General features: G+C 40.2%; 1 protein-coding gene across 2 annotated transcripts in view; it reads left to right on the top strand.

Annotated features, from left to right (window-relative positions):
- Positions 1 to 16,140, top strand: part of RANBP9 (RAN binding protein 9) — a 43,818-nt gene extending 27,678 nt beyond the window's left edge. The window contains exons 3-14 of one of the 2 annotated variants that reach the window (XM_072152623.1): positions 1,544 to 1,596; positions 3,184 to 3,351; positions 3,653 to 3,675; positions 4,090 to 4,265; positions 5,421 to 5,533; positions 5,794 to 5,902; positions 6,369 to 6,460; positions 8,342 to 8,489; positions 10,882 to 11,003; positions 11,622 to 11,773; positions 12,798 to 12,909; positions 14,931 to 16,140. In XM_072152623.1, coding sequence (XP_072008724.1) covers positions 1,544 to 1,596; positions 3,184 to 3,351; positions 3,653 to 3,675; positions 4,090 to 4,265; positions 5,421 to 5,533; positions 5,794 to 5,902; positions 6,369 to 6,460; positions 8,342 to 8,489; positions 10,882 to 11,003; positions 11,622 to 11,773; positions 12,798 to 12,909; positions 14,931 to 15,061 — 1,399 coding nt within the window. In that variant the 3' untranslated portion in view covers positions 15,062 to 16,140. The remainder of the gene's footprint in view (positions 1 to 1,543; positions 1,597 to 3,183; positions 3,352 to 3,652; positions 3,676 to 4,089; positions 4,266 to 5,420; positions 5,534 to 5,793; positions 5,903 to 6,368; positions 6,461 to 8,341; positions 8,490 to 10,881; positions 11,004 to 11,621; positions 11,774 to 12,797; positions 12,910 to 14,930) is intronic. The other variant, XM_072152624.1, reaches the window with a different exon arrangement.
- Positions 16,141 to 19,430: the final 3,290 nt, after the last annotated feature.

Genomic DNA, 19,430 nt, shown 5'->3' with positions numbered 1-19,430 from the left:
CGGCTAATGTTCCTCTAAGTTCCATAAAATTATGTAGTATTGTTTAATAATAGATCTTGTATCAGGACATTTGAATTTTAATGTAAGATGGGGCTTAGCCCTGTACAATAAGGTGATGGGAATCCTCTAAGGGCTTTCATTAATGATTTCTGCTTGTCTGGTTTTTGCTTGTGGGAATCCCTAGCAGCTGGACATCTACGGTGAATGTCTCTATAGCTGGACAGATGGCTACAGTCTGGTGACTCAGGACAAGCAAAAAGTTGGTGCTTTAAAGGACCTCTACCTCCAGGATGAAGAAGTGTAAACCAAGGACACTTACATACTGGCATGTGCTCCCTCTGTCAGGATCTACTCTTTTGCTTCCTAATCCCTGATTTGAGCCTGGAGCCCCAAAGGCCCATTTTGCATAATTTTAAAGCATTTTATTCTTAAACGAAGGCATAAGAAGCTAAAAGAAGAACACATCCTGCCAGAGGGGGCACACACCAGTATGGTAGTGTTCTTGGTTTACAATCCTTCATCCTGGTGTTAGATGTCCTTTAAGACTAAATAACTCAAAATATTTTTTATAGTAAAAAGGCATAAAATAGGAACACTATAGTCCTTTCACTGCCTTCATGCCACTTGTTGTTGTTCATATGCAACACTGGTGCCACTATAAACATTGGAGACCCGCAGACTACTTGTCATAATACAAAAGAAAGATTGTGAAACCTTCTTGTCCTCTGCTCAGACTTATTTTTGCATACACTGCTAGACCTCACATCATCTTCTAGAACATGCACAGGCTCCTTTGTCTGCAGTTGTTACTCCTGCCTCTGTGCAGATACTCACAGTAGGACCTACAGGTTCACTGGACTCCCTCACCTCGTCTGAGTACTAGCTTTAAAATAAGAGAGAGTTATGTTTTTGCCACAATTTTGACAGGATATGTTCCTGCAGCGTTCTTTTGTAGTAATAAGACACTCAAGTGTGCCCCCAGTGATCAGACTCCTCACCTATATTTTGGGTAGGTGACTTAGTGTGCATAGAAAGAACTATATGTTTCTATGGTTATAGACTACAAACAAACCGGTGTAGTCTGATCCTTCCATCAAGTGTTTCCATCTGTCCCTGCTTCTACTCTATGTAGGTTAGCAAGAAAAAGAAACAGATGGAAGCGAGTAGAACACATGACTGCAGAATCAGACTACACAAAATCTGTTTATAATCTGAAGGTCTGCACAACAGTAGAATATTTTATTTTATTATTGTTATTCGTGAAGCCGCTTCTTCATTTTACTTGTATAGTAATTGCAACTTTTCACTCTTGTTGAACGCCAGTTTTCTGTTATAATTTTTATTATCCAAACCTGATTGCCTTCCCGTAACTATTCTGCCATCACACAACATCTTTTATTATTATCAAGGGAACCCTATTTTTGAAAAGCAAGTTTTTTTTTAATTACTTTTATTTTCATTCATCATTGATTATTTGTTGTTTTTGTTATTATCACTAACTAACCGTTTTGATAATTTTTTTTTTTCTGCCTCCACATTCCAGCTATATGGGCATTGGTCTATCCACCCAAGGTGTCAATCTGAACAGACTCCCAGGTATGTGTTGGTGCTTAATCTGTATAAGATATATATTGTGAAATACCATAATGCAGTACACTATTGTTTGAGGAACTCCTCTTCTGCAAATAGCTCATGACTGAGGCTTAGAACATTACTGTATACTTCCTGGGAGAATAGAGCTGTTGTATAAAATGGCATTTTTTTTAGTATTTGCAGCAGTGGCGTAACTAGGAGAGGCAGGGCCCCATAGCAGACTTCTGAAGAGGCCCCCCTTCCGGCTTAAAAATATACATATTACATTCCAATATACATAAACATACAGTTCATCACTCATACACACACATTTATACACTGTTACACACATATAGAGCATATACACTTCACATATACACACATGCAGTGCCATATACAGACATACCGCTTACATACACTCATAACGTACTGTATAAATACACACCATACACCATATACACATCACAGATACACACATATAAAGCATATATACACCACAATGTGCAGCATAATATGTATATAATGGTGCACATCCTCCATTCTTTAGTGTCTGGTCGGATGACGGGCCCCCTGTCACTGTGGGCCCCATAGCGGCTGCTACCGCTGTAGTTACGCCCCTGATTTGCAGCTAGTTTAGGAATAGGCTTTATTTGTACTTTGATATATTTCCCTGGGAGTACAGGGCCCAGGACCACTGTTCTGTACAGTTCACCACTATGGACTACATTACAGATGGCAGATCTGACACAACTCCTATTTATAAAAACTGTTGTTACATAGCAATGTTCATTGAAGGGAACCTGTCATACAGCATGTTATAGAACAGGAGGAGCTGTGCAGATTCTATAATAAATATTTATGCTTTGTGTAAATAGGTTTAGTATAAGTCCTTTTTCACACTGCGTGCTACGCCCTGGCTGGGACACCACATGTTCGGCTGGAGAGCCGGAGGGATGAGCACTGCTTACAGATGAAGATTGAGCATGCGCTACCATACGACTGCTATAGGCGGTCATGTGAAAGCAGTCTAATTTGTCATGTATTGCTATAAAGTTTTGCTACTTTTGGGATAATGAGTCCAGTGGGCGGTCTTGTACCTCTGTGTGCACGTTCCTATAGGGAAGTATGTCATGCACTGAATAGGACTGCCCACTGATGCCTGAGATAAATAAGTCTTATTGAACCTTTTCCTACAAAATGATATAGGAATCTACTTGGCTCCCACTGCTTTGTAACATCCTATCTGCATATCAAACTGCATAAACAATGTAACAGTGTTCTTTTGATAGACTTTTTTTGGGAACTGTAGGAAATGTTGTTGGTCACTTGTTTTGCAATGATGACATTACAGACACCCACATGACCCCTGCAGCCTATCGCCAATCTCAGCAGTCTTATGTTATTCATACAAGCATCCCCATGGAGGTCACTGATTGGCTACACTAGTTCTTGCTCCAAGAGAAAATAAACACATGTTGGCTATATTAGGCACATTTAAACTCCAGGAGAACTCATAATCTTCTAGATTTTCACTGATCTGTCTGAAAATATTTGCTAAAACTCTTAATTATTTTTTTCTCTTTTTCCCTTTCCTTTTTGGTGGAAAAAAAGGGTGGGATAAGCATTCCTATGGATATCATGGAGATGACGGACATTCATTTTGCTCTTCTGGAACCGGCCAACCGTACGGGCCGACCTTTACAACTGGCGATGTCATTGGATGCTGTGTAAACCTGATTGACAACACCTGCTTCTATACTAAAAATGGTCACAGTCTAGGTAATGTGCAGATGTAACAACTAGTTAGGAAGTCTGTGAATGGAATCCATTCACTAATGTCCAGAGTCAATGCTGTCATTATTCCTCTGTCCATTCAACCCGTCATTCTTCAAATATAAAGCATTCAGCCAAGATCGCGACCCTCCCCTTAAGACGCATTACAGGGGGATGTTATTTTGGGGGAGTCTAGAAGGAGGATTTATTTATTCAAGGCTTGTGAAGGATATTATTGTTGATGTGTTATTAATGCATTCTATAAAAACATTCCAAGCTAATTTTATTTCTTTTTTTACATTTTCAGGTATTGCATTCACAGATCTTCCGGTAAGGTTTATCTTCGTGGGATTCTCTAAACACTTAGTAATTGGGTTGTTATTACGATCGCTTTTTTTTTTTTTTCACTTTTGTGTATTCCGTAGTCATTTTAGACAATTTCCCTGTTTTGTGCAGATTGATAGCTAAATATTACTCTGTAAATACAGAATAGGTGCTCTATTTATCTCCTTCAGTGTTCGTTTCATAAAACTGCTCTAGTATCTTCTTTGACCCTCCAATTGTAAACCTTTCTGCTAGCACTTCAGTCCATGGCTTTATACATTATAGTCACTCTTCACCTGCTTGCGTCATATGGTTCTTCCTCAATCACATCTGGATCTGTATCGATAAGCTCTGTACTGAATGTGTTATAAATTAGGAAAATATGATACCCATTTAGAATAATTTTGTCTTGGTTTGTAGCCCAACCTGTATCCAACAGTGGGACTTCAGACTCCAGGAGAAGTGGTGGATGCTAATTTTGGACAGAGTCCTTTCGTTTTTGACATCGAAGACTATATTCGTGAATGGAGAACTAAAATTCAGGCCCAGATTGAGAGGTTCCCTGTTGCTGGTGACTGGCAGTCAATCATACAGAGGTAAGGATTTTACTGGGTCATAATTTCATAAAGGTCACACATACTTTTTGGATATTGCCTACCTACTACATATTTCCTTCAGCTCTCACTGTTTTAGATTTCTTGGAGCAAACTGAGATTAAATTAGCAAGTTAAACAGGAAAGTAAGGGTGGTCTTCTGTCTCGTCAGATTCTGCTGCTGAATTTGGCTTCTATATCTGCTCACAAATGTGTACATGTCTGGTGGAGCAAGTCTCTTTTGCAGTTCTCTTGAATTAAAATTTTTAACAACTGTTAACATATATGTGCAGTTATTTTCGTCATTTTTATGCCATCAACCATTTTTTAGCAAAATAACCATTATTTAAAGAAAATCTACCATCAAAATCAAGTAAGATAAACCACGGATACTTATTCATCGGTCCAGGAAGTGTGACTGTGGTATTCTTCTTATATCCATGGTCTCCTTCTAAAAATCAACCTTTAAAAGTATGGTTAATGAGTCAGAAGGGCTTTTGGGTGGTGGCTTTATTAGAGCACCTATATGTTGTGGCTTCAGAGTCTGCTACACTTTGCAAGGTATGTCTCCCCCACCCTCCACCCACTTTGTGAGATTACAGTAGTTAGTCAGAGAGGGAAGGAAAAACAGTATAACAGCTTGTGAAGACAGAGCCCTTCTGGCACATTAGCATCATTTTTAAAGTTGATTTTAGTTTAAGGATTTCAGGGATAACAACTATAAGAGGATTACCAGTCGGTGTCTGGATCTATGAGTAAGTGTCCCTGAGTTTGTTTTTGGTGGTATCATGCGGCCATATATTCGAAAGAGGGTTCACATACATTACAGAAAAACAGGCAGAAAGACACAAAACTAGAGGGAATTTCTGTACGTGGAAGGAGGTCATTGCCTTTTAGGACTTACAATTTATGGGGCAGATTTTTCTGGCCTTATATACCAGTTCTCTGGCATACAAACCTTGAAATAATTGCAATGCTTAGCGTCCTACCAGGCAATCCAATTATTCCTATGCATTAGTGATAATGATTAAACGTAGAAAAACTTAAGACCCCACTCCTGGCTTTAGAGTGCATCAAAAGCTGGAATGTGTGATTTCCCTGTTGTAAACTGGATATTTCTGTTCTGTGTAGCCTGGCTCATATTTTGTTCTCCCTCAGGATGGTGTCTTCATATCTTGTACATCATGGCTACTGTTCTACAGCAGAGGCCTTTGCCAAGTCCACAGACCAGACGGTTCAGGAAGAACTGGCCTCCATTAAAAACAGACAGAGTAAGTCGTCCTGCTTGTTTATGCTGTGAGTGTAGTAAGATACGGCATGTGTATTTTGTTTTTAGGCTGTGTTACATCAGTTATGTCTTTATGTATAGACCCGTGATCACATTTTTAGCATTATTCCTGAACAGTCAACCGTATTGTATGTGGTGATTGACCTCACACAATAGGCAACACATTCTATAAACCCTGCTTCACAGACAAATAAAATAATTTTAACTGTATCTGAATTGATTAAATATTTGTTTACTTAACAGGGATTCAGAAGTTGGTGTTGGCAGGAAGAATGGGAGAAGCCATTGAAACCACACAGCAGTTATATCCTAACCTGCTAGAAAGAAATCCTAATCTTTTCTTTACCTTAAAGTAAGTGTTGTGTAACACTGCCTGAGCGCCTCCGGCACTTTTACAGAGTTGTTATTTCTGCAATAAAGAAGCCGAAATACATGTAAAACACAGTGCAACACCCCCCCCCCCCCCCCCAATCCCTTAGATGAGCAGCCTATCTAGGACACTCAGTAATCTGGTGGTAGATCTCCTTTAAAGGGGATGAGGTCACTTTTTAACTATTTTTACTCCAATCTCTTTCTATTTTGAATCAACGTACTCCTTAACAGCACTTTTGTATCCAGGGCCATTCTTTACATACACTGTTCATAATAAAGATGCATTGGAAGAGACCTAGGACCTGTATGGCTACTCATCACTCCATGACTGCTTACAAATGTTACTACTGTGCATTGTTAAAAATGGACTGTCTTGTTTTTAGTAGACATATATAAAGTCAAATGTTCATGTATTGATGTGTTTTCTCTACTGAAATCCTTTTCAGAGTTAGGCAATTCATAGAAATGGTGAATGGGACAGACAGTGAAGTGAGATGTCTTGGAGGTCGCAGCCCTAAGTCACAAGACAGTTATTCAGGTAAGCCATTAAAAGCTTCTGTGAATATTGAAGATAATATATACGTCATAGGGCTCATTCACACTGCCGTCTGCGGGGCCGTACACGTCCCCATAGTAGGCAATAGCGGCACGGCACCGATCCGGGCCGCACACCGCAAAAAGATAGAGCATACTCTATCTTTCGGCGAGTGTGCGGCCGTGCGCCGCTGCTTTGTATGGAGGGAAGAGGGGACACTTCCTCCTTACCTCCAGCACACGGCGGGCATACCGCGTGTGAATGCACCCATATACTGTGGAAAACACAGCATTGAAAGACCCAGCAAGCTTTCTTTTTTTTTTTTTTTTTTCCTATCCTGCTTTCTGCTGCAGAGCACTGTATACACTCAGAGGTGGCCATAAAAGTCTATATGGGGACAGATGCAAAATATTGCACCCGTCCCTGGTCTCCACTAAGAATACACTCAGGAGGTCCCCAGTGACATAACTGCCCATATAAGGACTATTGCATTACTCGGGAAACATCCTGAATATCAGCAGAAGTTTTTTTCGTGAGTCCTCTTTATACGCCACCCTTCCCTAACAGGATGTTGAGCAACGTCCAAATGCAGGACGGGGTTGGGGATAACAAAGTCCAGTGCAAATTGGCCACAGATATCGGGTCATGTGATTTTATCGTGCTACTAACAATTGTTCTGCCAGGACCAGGGTGGCTTTTTGACCGATAGAGATCACATGATCTTTCATCTCTCGAAAAGCAGTCCGCCTGCTAGTATTCATGAATATAAAATAAAGGTCCTGGCAGGACGATTGTTCATAGACCGATAAGGTCACATGAGCCTCTATCTGTTGGCATTTTGTGGTCAGGAATGTCTGGTTGACATATCAGGAAAACGGTACAGAACTATTAATCGATATACTGTAGATTGGTAAATTACCTAATATCCTGCCCCCACATTACAAACACATTACAAATAACACGTGGTAAACTCTTCAAGGTATTATTAAGGGGCCAGACTAGTAGTTACAGGAGAAAATGGAAGTTATGGAAATAGCACAGCGAGATGGTTCAACAGTTTTGGTTCAATCACCTGTGCAGGTTTGCGGTGAGCCGTTCATTTCCTGTGGACATCGGTGCTGCCACCCCACACACCCCTACCAGCCAACCAATCAATCACAGGCTGCAGACAAGCCCTGTTTGCCACCCATTTGCACACACATTCCTGTGCATGATGAGGCCTTGCATCTGTGGCAGTAACAACCCATGTCAAATAGCCACACTTTGCCATTTCTATATAATCTCCTGCCAAATGCAGTAGGTGAATTTCTTCAGTTCATAGAGGTCACACTAAACTTTTTCCACAATTCACATCACAATTTGGAGTAGTCAACATTACGCTTGAATACCCATGTGCCACTAACCTGTGCAAATCTTCAGACGTATATACTGTGTAATTAAGTAAAAATTGCCAGTATATTATGCCTATGTTAATGATGCCATGTTCTATCATTATGGATATGCAAAAATATAAAAATATATAGCCGGACACTAAAGTGGTACTTGGGAGGAGGAGCGGTTTTGTTGCAGATGGGGTTGTGCTGTCATTATGCGCGTATCAGCCTGATGTACAGTCCAGGGCTGGGGGAAATGGACTGGTTCCTGTTCATGGCATTATCTGTACTGCGGAGGCTTCTGCCTGCATCATTCAGGAGTGCACATGGTACCTACCTCCAGAAAAGGAGTGTTTTATTTAATGACCTGGTACTAGAGAGCAGGTGTGTGTACAGGCATCTATGACGCTTGTAGAGATGTTATTATAACAGCTGACCTATTGCTGACATGCATTGAATATATATTTGATTGTAGTACAGTGATGTTTGTTTTCCCCGTTTCTCTCCTCAGGTTCGGATAGCAATTGCAGTAATGGTGTAATATCCAACAAAAGTCACCAGTCCCACAGTCGTAGTAAACACCAGCCTTCCAGCCTTAATGTAACAGAACTGAACAGTATAAACATGACCATGTCACAGCAGATTAGCAACTACACCAGGTACAGTGCTCATGCCTGAGCAGAAGCATTTTATGAAATGTGTCGGCTTGGATTTATGTAGATACAAGGCAGCCAGCTTTGGGCCTAGTTTCTAACTGCAGCCACGTGAAGGTGGTATTTCCAGCTAAACTTACACTCATATTTTTAAACCCTATACATTCTTGCAGATAAATATTATTAAAAATAATTTTTTTTTTTTTGCTATTTGGATCAATATGCCTATAGTGTTGAGTGTTAACTCAGCCTTAGGCTACATTCACTCTGAAGTATGCCCACACGGCTACGTCCAGGCGGGCATACGTCAGCCGCGATTGAGAGGAGGGGGACCCCTATCCTCTCCATAGTAATCCATGGCGCACGGCTCGTAACCAGGGAAAGATGGGACATGTCCTATCTTTTCCTCATGTATGTGAGGCACCGTATCACTCTGTGCCGCCATTGATGGTCTGTGGGGGGGGGGGGGGCGTATGTACGGCCTGTGGGCATATAATGATTTTTTTTTTGGTCTTATGTTAGGTTCTGATAAATGCCCCCCTATATTTGCACCTCTGGCCTGCTTCAGTCCCACAATAGGCCGACTGATCTCCTATATTTCCAAAAATGGTAGCAATGAAAATCGCAACTCATCCCTTGAAAATAACCACTCGTATAGCTCTGTATTCAATAAGGACAAAGGGGCTACTGTGTTTTCACTTTATTGCTTAAAAAATAAAAAGTATCTAATCCTGCATAAAAAAAAGCCTTCACATGGCAACGTGAACGGAAAAACAAATACTTTATGGCTCACAAAAGTGCGCCCACGGACCAACTAAAAACCGTTAAATGACCCTCCATCACTTCTGTGCCTTGATGTACACCCCTACAACAAGTAACGTCCACATGTGTCTTCATACTGGGGAGAAATTGCATAATAAAATTGTAAGATGGGTTTCCCTTTTTTTTTATCTTTTGTAAATGTATACATTTTTGGGCTAAATGAAGGATTTGCTGACAAAATCGGACCTTTGTAAATTTCACCTCCATTTTGTTTTAATTGCTACGAAGATCTGAAAGGGTTAACAATCTTTCTAAAAGTGGTTTCTAATAGTATGAGGGGTGCAGATTTGAAATGTCGGGAGTTTCTAGTATTATGTATTTCAAATGGATGTTCGATTTGTAAGTCGCTTCACATTAAAATAAAATACCTTGTTGTGAAGTACAACATGTGACAAAAATACAATCTCAAAGTTACCTTGGTAAGTTAGTGTTCAAAAGTTCTAACTATAAAGAGAAGCAAGTCATATTACGAAAAATGGGGCTGAGCCTTAAACTATAAACTGGCTGCGTCCTAAAGGGGTGAAACTGGCGGCACCAGTTTTCTGTTCTACTTTGCACTGAAAAAAATGTCTTTGGAGCTTGCACATGCATTTAAGAAATGTCTGTGCCAGTTCTGACAAGACAGAAAAATTGTGTACCTAATGGGGCGTTAGTGCTTAGTCAGAGTTTGTGACACATTTAATACAGCGACTGGACTGAATTACCGTATATGCTCGTGTATAAGCTGAGTTTTTCAGCACATAAAATGTGCTGAAAAACCTCACTTCGCCTTATACACGAGTCAATTAAAAAAACCTTACATACTCAGCCTCCGGGATCCCCGATGCTCGTTGCGGCTCCCGATGCTCGTTGCCGCTCCTCTTCTTTCTTTGTGCTGTAATTAGCCGGCAGAGTCGCGTGGACGCACCTTTTACAAAGAGAAGAAAGAAGAGGAGCTGCGCCAGGCATCGGGGAGCTGCGCCAGGCATCGGGACCGGTGAGTTTGTAAGTTTGTTTTTCTTTTTATGTGCTCAGCTGGCTGTATACTACTGGGGGCTGGCTGGCTGTATACTACTGGGGGCGAGCTGTGACCAATGCATTTCCCACCCTAGGCTTATACTCAATTCAATATGTTTTCCCAGTTTTTGGTGGTAAAATTAGGGGTCTCGGCTTATACTCGGGTCGGCTTATACTCAAGCATATACGGTGTGTTGCACGCTGTATGTTGAAGGAGCACACTTCCTGAGCAGTGCAGCGTGTGCCAGATAACTGAAGACTGTGCGCCAGTTTTCAATATTCTGGATCACCTTTGTGCAGTTTGCCTCACTTTTGATAAATCCTGGCCAATGTCAGCAGTTTTCTTTTAACTGGGTTGGTTAAAAGGGTTCGGTCCACATGAAATGCTCGTGGACAAATGGCCAAAATTGTATAGTTTTTAAAATAAAACCCCTTAAGGAATTATATGTTTTGTTTGATAGAGAGAAAGAAGAACAAAATATTGTAAAATGTTTCTAGTGCCTGGATGAAAGTTTGTCTGCTCTTGTTTTTTAAGCTGGCACTAAGCAATTTTTTTTTTTTTTCTTTTTCCTACTTTCAGCAATGATGTAGAGATGGAGACTGATCACTACTCCAACGGTTTTGCTGCTGCTTCATCTAATGGATTTCTCAATGGCAGCACAAAGCATGACAATGAATTAGAAGAATGTGACACAGAAATGGGTTTGATTTTTTTTAAATCTTTTTACAGAAATAAAGTATATTGATGGATATGGACAGATTATATATATATATATATATGTATGTATGTATGTATGTATGTATATAATATGTATGTATTTGTAAGTTGAATCCAACCTTGAATTGGGTCAGGTTTATATGTGCTTGTCCATCGTGTTTCCACCCTCAGCGGTAAAGCCAAGTGGGCTTGAAAATCCCTGCATTGAGGAGGTGAAATGTAGCACTGAGTACAGCATTATTGTTTGCTTCCCTTTTACTTGCAGCAGTTCTTACTACTTGCTTACATGCACAGAACGCACAGAGAGAGAACTCTGCAGCCGCAGAGCAAGACATAGCCAAGTGTAGTACCAAAAGTTGACCTGAAGTAATCCAAACAAGAAAGCATCTGGACTTGCCACCTAACTTTTTTTGTTTTCTCTACTGATGTCTGTAAAGACTTCTTTTTTTTTATTTTTTTTTTTATTGCTAAGACAATTGGTTCAAGTCAAAATGATTCAGTTCTCAACCTCTTGTGTCTTGATTTGTTTTAATAAACCAATGAGCTTTCATGTCTCATGGTGATGCAGCAATGTGACTAACCCCTGTTTTTCATTTTGGCAGAGGTAGATTCAACTCAGGTGAGACGCCAGCTGTGTGGTGGAAGCCAGGCTGCTGTGGAAAGGATGATATGTTTTGGGAGAGAACTACAAGCCATGAGTGAGCAGCTAAGAAGAGAACGTGGAAAAAATGCTACTAACAAAAATATGCTGAAGGTATGTGACTGTCTGACTAAGATCTTCTGTGTTGTGACTAAAAGAGCTGTGTGATCCTCTATCAGGATGCTTAATGGCTGTTTTGCCGACACATTCAGTTCGTAGAGGATTAGTGTGACACTTGGACCATTATGAGTGCTATGCCACCAACAAAAGGAACTCGTTGCATCATATTTCACTATGGTGGAAGGACTTCCCTCTAGCACAGTGCTCCATGGGATGCCACCAGAACATGGTGTGGTTTCCATGGACCAATCACGGTCATATGCCGCTGGCCTTATGCTGTGTTTAAACTAAAAAAACTGATATGTCTTGGCAAATTCACTGGGTGTTGTTATTTAGATACTGACCTGCTTAAATTGCTGAAGAAAATTATTTTTGCAAATGGCTTGGTGCCAAACCAACACTGTTCTTATACAATGTAATTTAAAATCTTCCGATTGCAAGAAAACTGTCTAGCACAGCCCAAGTTCCAAAGGAGCCCGTGCAAATAGATGCATGTAATCGATAAAGAGACAAAGAAATGCACGAACCGACTCAGCAAGGTCTTTTTTGTAAACAACAATCATAAATTTTATTCAGAAACAGACAAAAGCAAAGACCTTAATTTAAGAGCATTTGAAATATATAATGTACAAGAAATGTAGGGCGGTGAAACATGTGTAGGTCAACCGCACAACACCAACGTAAGATCACCGGGTAATGATCATACACCTCCCTATGTAACATGCACAATACCAGATCACATCAAACAAGTGTGAGATAGATATGCAAGTAGTGAACCTGAGCCTTAATGAAACGACCTGTATCACAATTAGCACAAAGAAGATCAAAGTGAAATGTCACCCAAGGTCCAAAGCTATATCCTCACTAGAAGTACAACAGTGAGGAAATGGCTTTGGACCTTGGGTGACATTTCACTTTGATCTTCTTTGTTAATTGTTAGATTTTATTCTTCTTTGTACTAATATATAATGTTGCCTTCATTTTATACATTGTATTTGTTGTTTTCTTTTCCAAACAGGATGCATTTAGTTTACTTGCATACTCTGACCCCTGGAACAGCCCAGTTGGCTACCAGCTTGATCCTATACAGAGGGAGCATGTGTGCTCATCTCTTAATAGTGCAATACTAGGTAAGAAATGCTTTGTAATTAGACATTTTATAAGGATCCGTAGTAGAACGTTGGTGGCCAAATTCTGAATGTGAGTTACATCATTCATTTACATTGGACTGCAAGAGATAGGAATTCAGATAGGGCTAGATGGAGGCTCCCTTTCTGTAGATTTACGAAGATCTCTAAACTCATCCCCTATCCACAATATCAACAACAATGGAGTATACGCCTAACACTACATTTCTACACCATTTGAGACACTTTCTTTCCCTTGTCTAAAATGGGAAGGCTTAGTGGAAAAGAGAGACAGTTTGTTACCCAACACTGAGTGGCAAATGTTTGTTAGATATACTAATATTTAGTATAAGGTACGATACATTTAGACGGCCGTCTGGGGGGATATATATATATGCGACCGCAAATTTGTATCTTTCACCGTGTGCGGTGCTTTTCTCTATGGACGGGGGAAGGGTCTCCTCTCCAGCACACAGGGGTATGCCAGCCGAGTGGGCATACGGCTGTGTAAATGTACCCTTAGACTGTACAGTCTAAAGTTGCATCAGATTTTTCATCCATCCATCAGCCATGGAGATAAATCTGGAGCATTGTAAGACTGTCCGGTGCAGCCTTGCACTGCCCATTATACTGTATTGGTAAATCTGCCCCATATGTCCTTTCAGTTCTCCCCTTCATCCCCATTCTCTGACTGAGGCTTTTCATGCACTATCCTCTATGCATACACCTCAGCCTGCACTTACATGAGCTCTTGCCATCTCCCAGCAGACACTTCAGGTTTTAAACACAAATTTGGATATGTCTGTGTATGTATGATTGGAGCAAGGAGAGGGGTGTTCTGTTCCTTCACGTGTACAAGCAGCCAATCTTTTGGGGATTTCATATGAACAGCCATTCATCTTGAACTACATGCCAGCAGTCCCTTCCAGCCAGCTGCCTTATTGTCTCATCCTGAAGTTTTACATTTCTGCTTCATTTATGTATTTTTTACTAGATCTAATATCTATATATATATCTAGTAAAAATATACATGTAAGTGTTTATATGTATATACACATACATCCATATACACCAACTGTTGCCCAGGATAGTAAACTGCTCTTAGCTATAACAAAAAATATTTTCTATCCATTTCTATCTGTCGCTCTCTCTCCATATTACCTCACACATAAGTTGTCTTGTACTCACTTCCTGTAGTAACCAATTAAAGCTCAGAGTTTAATGTCCTTTGGCAAAATATAAGCTAAGCTGTGATTGGTTGCTAACTGCTACATCAGCCAATCTATCTGCTGTGCTCCTGTGTATCTGGAGGTTAATAAGCATATTTTGGAAAATCTGCTGTAATCTACGGACTAAGATGTACGAGCCATGGTAAGTACAGGCGGTCCCCTACTTAAGAACACTCAACTTACATACGACCCCTAGTTACAAACGGAGCTCTGGATATTGGTAATTTATTGTGCTTTAGTCCGAGGCTACAATAAACAGCTGTAACAGTTATCACAGGTGTCTGCAATGAAGCTTTAGTGTTTATCCTGTTTCTTATGACAATCCAACATTTTTAAAATCCAATTGTCACAGAGACCAAAAAAGTTCTGGCTGGGATTACAATGATAAAATACAAATTCAACTTAAGAACAAACCTACAGACCCTATCTTGTATGTAACCCGGGGACTGCCTGTATATGACTTACAATATGACACTAGCTACTGAGATCTGCTACAAAGCTTTAAAACATACTTCTCCGGGTATCATGAATAATATCATAAGGTCCTGAAAGGTAGATTGGACAGTTAGGGTCTTTTGACCCTCAATCTCTGGCCATTTTCTTATGATACTTTCCGTACAGATGGATCAGGGAGAGGCATTTTTAGTTTGCCCTGCTGACTGCAGAATTTATTACATGCAGTTTCTGGCCATTTATTATGAACACTACTTTCAAACACCTTCCAGGAGCTTGTTATGTTGGCAATCTATCTGGTCCAATCTATCTAACCATATTTTGTTTTGTTTTATTCTATAGATATTCACAACCTGCCAAAACAGCCGCCCCTGTCCCTGGCTTTAGAACAAGCTGCGCAGTGTTTAGAGATGATGGCCCACTCAGGCATCGGTTCCTGTGCATTTGCCAGGTTGAGTGATTACTTACATTAGCTATGCAGTAGAAGAAGTCTAAAGACTACATGCAGTATGGAAATACTGTAAGACACATAGACCAGCTCTAGTTACTTGGAACTCATTTGTTTCCTTTATTAAGTTTGTAACAAGCACGTCCCTATCATTTGACTTTAAATAGCCTTTTTTTTTTTATTATTTCATCCAATTTTAAGAGGATGTTGCGATGTAATACTGGTTTGCCATACCAGCAATAATTTGATTTGATTATTAATCTATGTTAATCCTCTTACAATATGTGAGGTACAGTGAAGAATAACAAATCACAGGGCGATGCTCACATACAAGCTACGTGCTCGCAGCAGTCCTGTGGGTTTTTTTTTTTATTATTATTTTGGGATGCATTATAGACACATAAATGCTGTGCTACAAGAATCCTTGTGACTACAGGCTGCACCATTATTTTATTTTATTTTTTCTTATTTGCACAGTTTCTGGCCTCCAGATCTTTGCTGGCCAAACTGTATATGTTGAACCTGCACGCTCTGTGACTGAGATCACAGGACATATGTAATACTTATCTAAGACTGCCAGTGTACAGGTTGTGTATGGCATGTCTCATGTGTACACATCAATCTGGGCACTGTTAAAGGGTAATGACATGGTGTAGACTGCAGTTTCCCACCTGTGTCATAAAACTTGAAATGCCCCAAAAGGAGTGTTGTTTTTTTGTTTTTTGTTTCTCTTTTTAACCTGCACCTCAACTCTATAGTCCCAGGATGCGTTGATGCGGCAAGCTTCATCATTTGTACTTGCTATGGGCTGTGTCATTGTTTTTCCTGTTGTGTGATATTCTCTTTATTGTAACAAGTCAGCACAGCGTGTGACGTGAAGAACGCTTCTTTACTCCTGTAACAACGGGACAGCTTCTTCACACTATATTAAATAGGGATTGGTGTGTCTTTAATCATTTATTTATAGAAAGGAACCAAATATTTAGTCGTCTAGGTATCTTAATTTCACCTTTGTACACTTTAATTTTTAAGTGCTAAAATATTGAATAAAAATGTAACTGTACTTAAATTAATCTGCCAATAAAAATTTAATTCGGAAACAAATCTGTTGCATGTTATTGAATTCGCAACAAATGTTTAATGTGGTTGAAAACTATTCATTAACCTAATGGTAATATTCCAATAACTTCTTGGTGTAACTGTGGCCAGTTTTCCACATACTTGTAGGTTGCCGAGGGTGGAGTTCTAGCTGGTACCAAAGATGATTGAAGTACTGACCGTGTGGGGGGAGAGCATTATGCTGCTATTGAATGCAGAATAGAAGCCCTGTCATGCGAGGCAACACATGACCACAGGACGTCATTCACATATCTGAGTTATTCTAGTCCCGGGTGACCCGTATGTAATGCAAAAGCTCATACGAGCAATTGGGGAGAGTATCGCACTAGAACAAGCCATCTGAGTTAGAACCCAACACAGTCTGTAGAAGTATATGTGTCACGTTCACTACATCTCTACACAAAAATGATTTGTCAATGATATCAAATATTATGTGCCGGGAAATGGACCAACACTGTGTAATAAAGGTGCCGCCTGTGTCTGGTGGTGTGTTTGCCCATAGGGTGCCTGCTCACTTTGTGTGTATTCCCAAAATTAAAAAAATGACAATCCTTACATAAATCAGGTGTTTCCTTATAACAGCCATCACTTTACCTGTTCCTGCCATTACACCAACCACAAATAAGGACAGTACAATGAATGGAAAACTTTGCATTTGCCCATAACCAGATCCTACAACTATGGGTGAATTCATCAATGTGTCTCAGCTTCTGCCAGTCTACAACAATAGTATTTTGCTGCACCTTGATTTATCACTGTGATGGTGTAAGACTGTCGCAATTTATGCCAAGTCTGGCCAACGTGGGTAATAAAATCCAATCAATATCATTAATTTGCATAAAAATCTTCTTCCAACTGTCCAAGCCTTGTAACTTCCTCCAAAATTAGAATTGATCCTATTTAACTGTACTAAGTGGCAATTTCCTGTTAAGGCAAACATTTAGATCCACTACATTCAATACGTTTAGTTTAACCTTCACAATGTTCATCATTGGGTTTGCAGTCCGTATTGTCTTTCCTATTGCATCCTGAATAGTACTACCGCGATTGACACTTTAGACCAAACCACAGCCTGTATCCTGCATGGATACACAATGCACCAGCTCTTGATAAATGCCCGCTTATGTCTTTTACACATCCAGACTGACAGGAGTCATACACCAGGTGCAGCACATTGTGTTGAACTGATGTTTTACACATTTTCTGTTTGCATTCACCACCCACAGCGTCAGTGTGACTCACACAATTGGATTGGTTTGCAGTATCCCTTTCAGTAGTTGACATACTGCTATTGACTCCTGTCACGAGATCTGTCTGCCCTATGATAGCAGCTGCTTCTGCGAAAGCAAGTGGAGTGAATCATCATGACACTGGCTGGTGTAATCCAGATAACAAGCGCTTTGTACAGCCTCCCAATTCCTTACTTTATAGACAGACAACAGCATTTATGCATGGTGTCACAGAGAATAGCCCTGGATTTTAGAATGATTGTGACTTTAAAGTTAAACTTGGAGCACCCCCTCTGTTTAAGAATCCATCAACAACTCTAAGTTTTGGAACTCGCTACCAAACTTCCTTATAAATAACACGAAACTGCTGGGGAACCCTCTTCTCCCACACAATTTGTCCCTATTCCAAACCAATTAAGAGAATGGAGCTTTAGTACACTTACCTAGCCACAGATCATTCACTTTTATGGGTTGACTGAAAAAGGTTGGGAGACATGTACCCTGTGATTGATTATGAGTGATTGCTTGAGATGCCAAAAGGATTGTTCATGTGAAAACCACTTAAAGTTGCAGGTAGCACATACCCTATGTGCTCCCTAATGTTATCTAGTTACTCACCTCATCACTTAAAATCATGCTAAATATATTCTGGATTCTTTAAAAGAAGGTGAAGGGGAGTGACGTTGTCAGATCATCTTAAATAAATAATAAAGGAAGCTTTGAAAATGAAGCCACCCCACGTATTCAGAGATCTGATCTAGGAAGCACTGACCTTCCGAACCCTGGATACTCAGGTATCAGTATACATCTATTACTGGAAACCTAGAACCATGTGCATTAGTAACGTTACTACAGACATCTGCCAGCTAAAGCAGATACTGTGCTTGTGTAGTCAGTCACAGGACAATGCAAGAGGAGGCAAGATGTCATCTGTCTACATTCACTGTACCACCTGCAAATGATCAGTGATTTTGTGCTAAAATGTGACTCGCTTGCCAAATTACAAGATAAAAAGAAGGTTCATGATCATCAGAATGTTTTAAAGGAAACCTACCATTTGTTTTTATGCATTGTGAACCAAACATACCTCGAGAATGCTGTAGCGACACCGATGCAGAAACATATCTTGTTTAATCCCTGAATATAATGGTTTTGCTCAAAAAAACTACTATAAAATTCAGAACCTTGGGAGAGCTGGGTGCCATACATTAGTCCTGTATAGACATTTCAGGCAGCTCTTATCAATCTAAGCTGGATGACTAATACACAGCAGTTGGGGGATTGTACAGCAATTGATTACCTCTGCCTGTCAGGGACAACACAATGAATACAGCGTTCTCTGAAGCAGTGCATAATTGGGGTAAGAGGAGACACGGCGGGGCAGCCACAGGAGTGACAGAGCCTCATTATCATAATGTTATTGTTTTCTCAGTTAAAAAACGATTTGGCGCTGTACATAGGCTTTTTAAGCACTTCGGTGGTGCATTGGTAATGTACTTCATGTACTCCTGATGTACTTCTGCCAGATTTAAACAAAGATAAAATGGCTAACCCAAAAGATTAGATTTGTAAGCATTCAGGGCACACAGCCCCATTAATCAGGCAAGGTAAAAGCAGCAAAACAATTGTTACACGTAGTGATACATCATTAAGATGACTTGTAAATCAGTATTAATACAGGGGAGAGGGCAAGATCTCCTTCAGAGTAGCTAAGTTCACCCCTAGTTTAATTACATCACTGAAGAGGTTATCATTTCCTACAAGTAATGACGTATGCGGTTGTCACATTCTCATAGGTTTGTACAGAACACGTCCTGCACTGCAGAATTATCAGTGCAGCAAGCTGCTTACAGCAAATCTGGCTGCCAGACAAGCAAAATCCTTTGCCTGTAGATTGAGAAAGAAAGTGTGTGATCTGCCTTCAGGTCTCCATCTGCTATACTGTTCTTAACTGCTTATCCTCAGCATTTTCCAAGGGGTCAGTAGGAGGCAGCAAGTCTATTCTCAGACCACAGTAACTATTCAAAAGTTACTGCTGGGCATCTC

This window comes from Engystomops pustulosus, chromosome 5 (assembly GCF_040894005.1).
Source record: "Engystomops pustulosus chromosome 5, aEngPut4.maternal, whole genome shotgun sequence".
Classification (NCBI taxonomy): domain Eukaryota; kingdom Metazoa; phylum Chordata; class Amphibia; order Anura; family Leptodactylidae; genus Engystomops; species Engystomops pustulosus.
The sequence above is the reverse complement of the archived record's forward strand: the minus strand, read 5'-3'. Positions and strand labels throughout refer to the sequence as shown.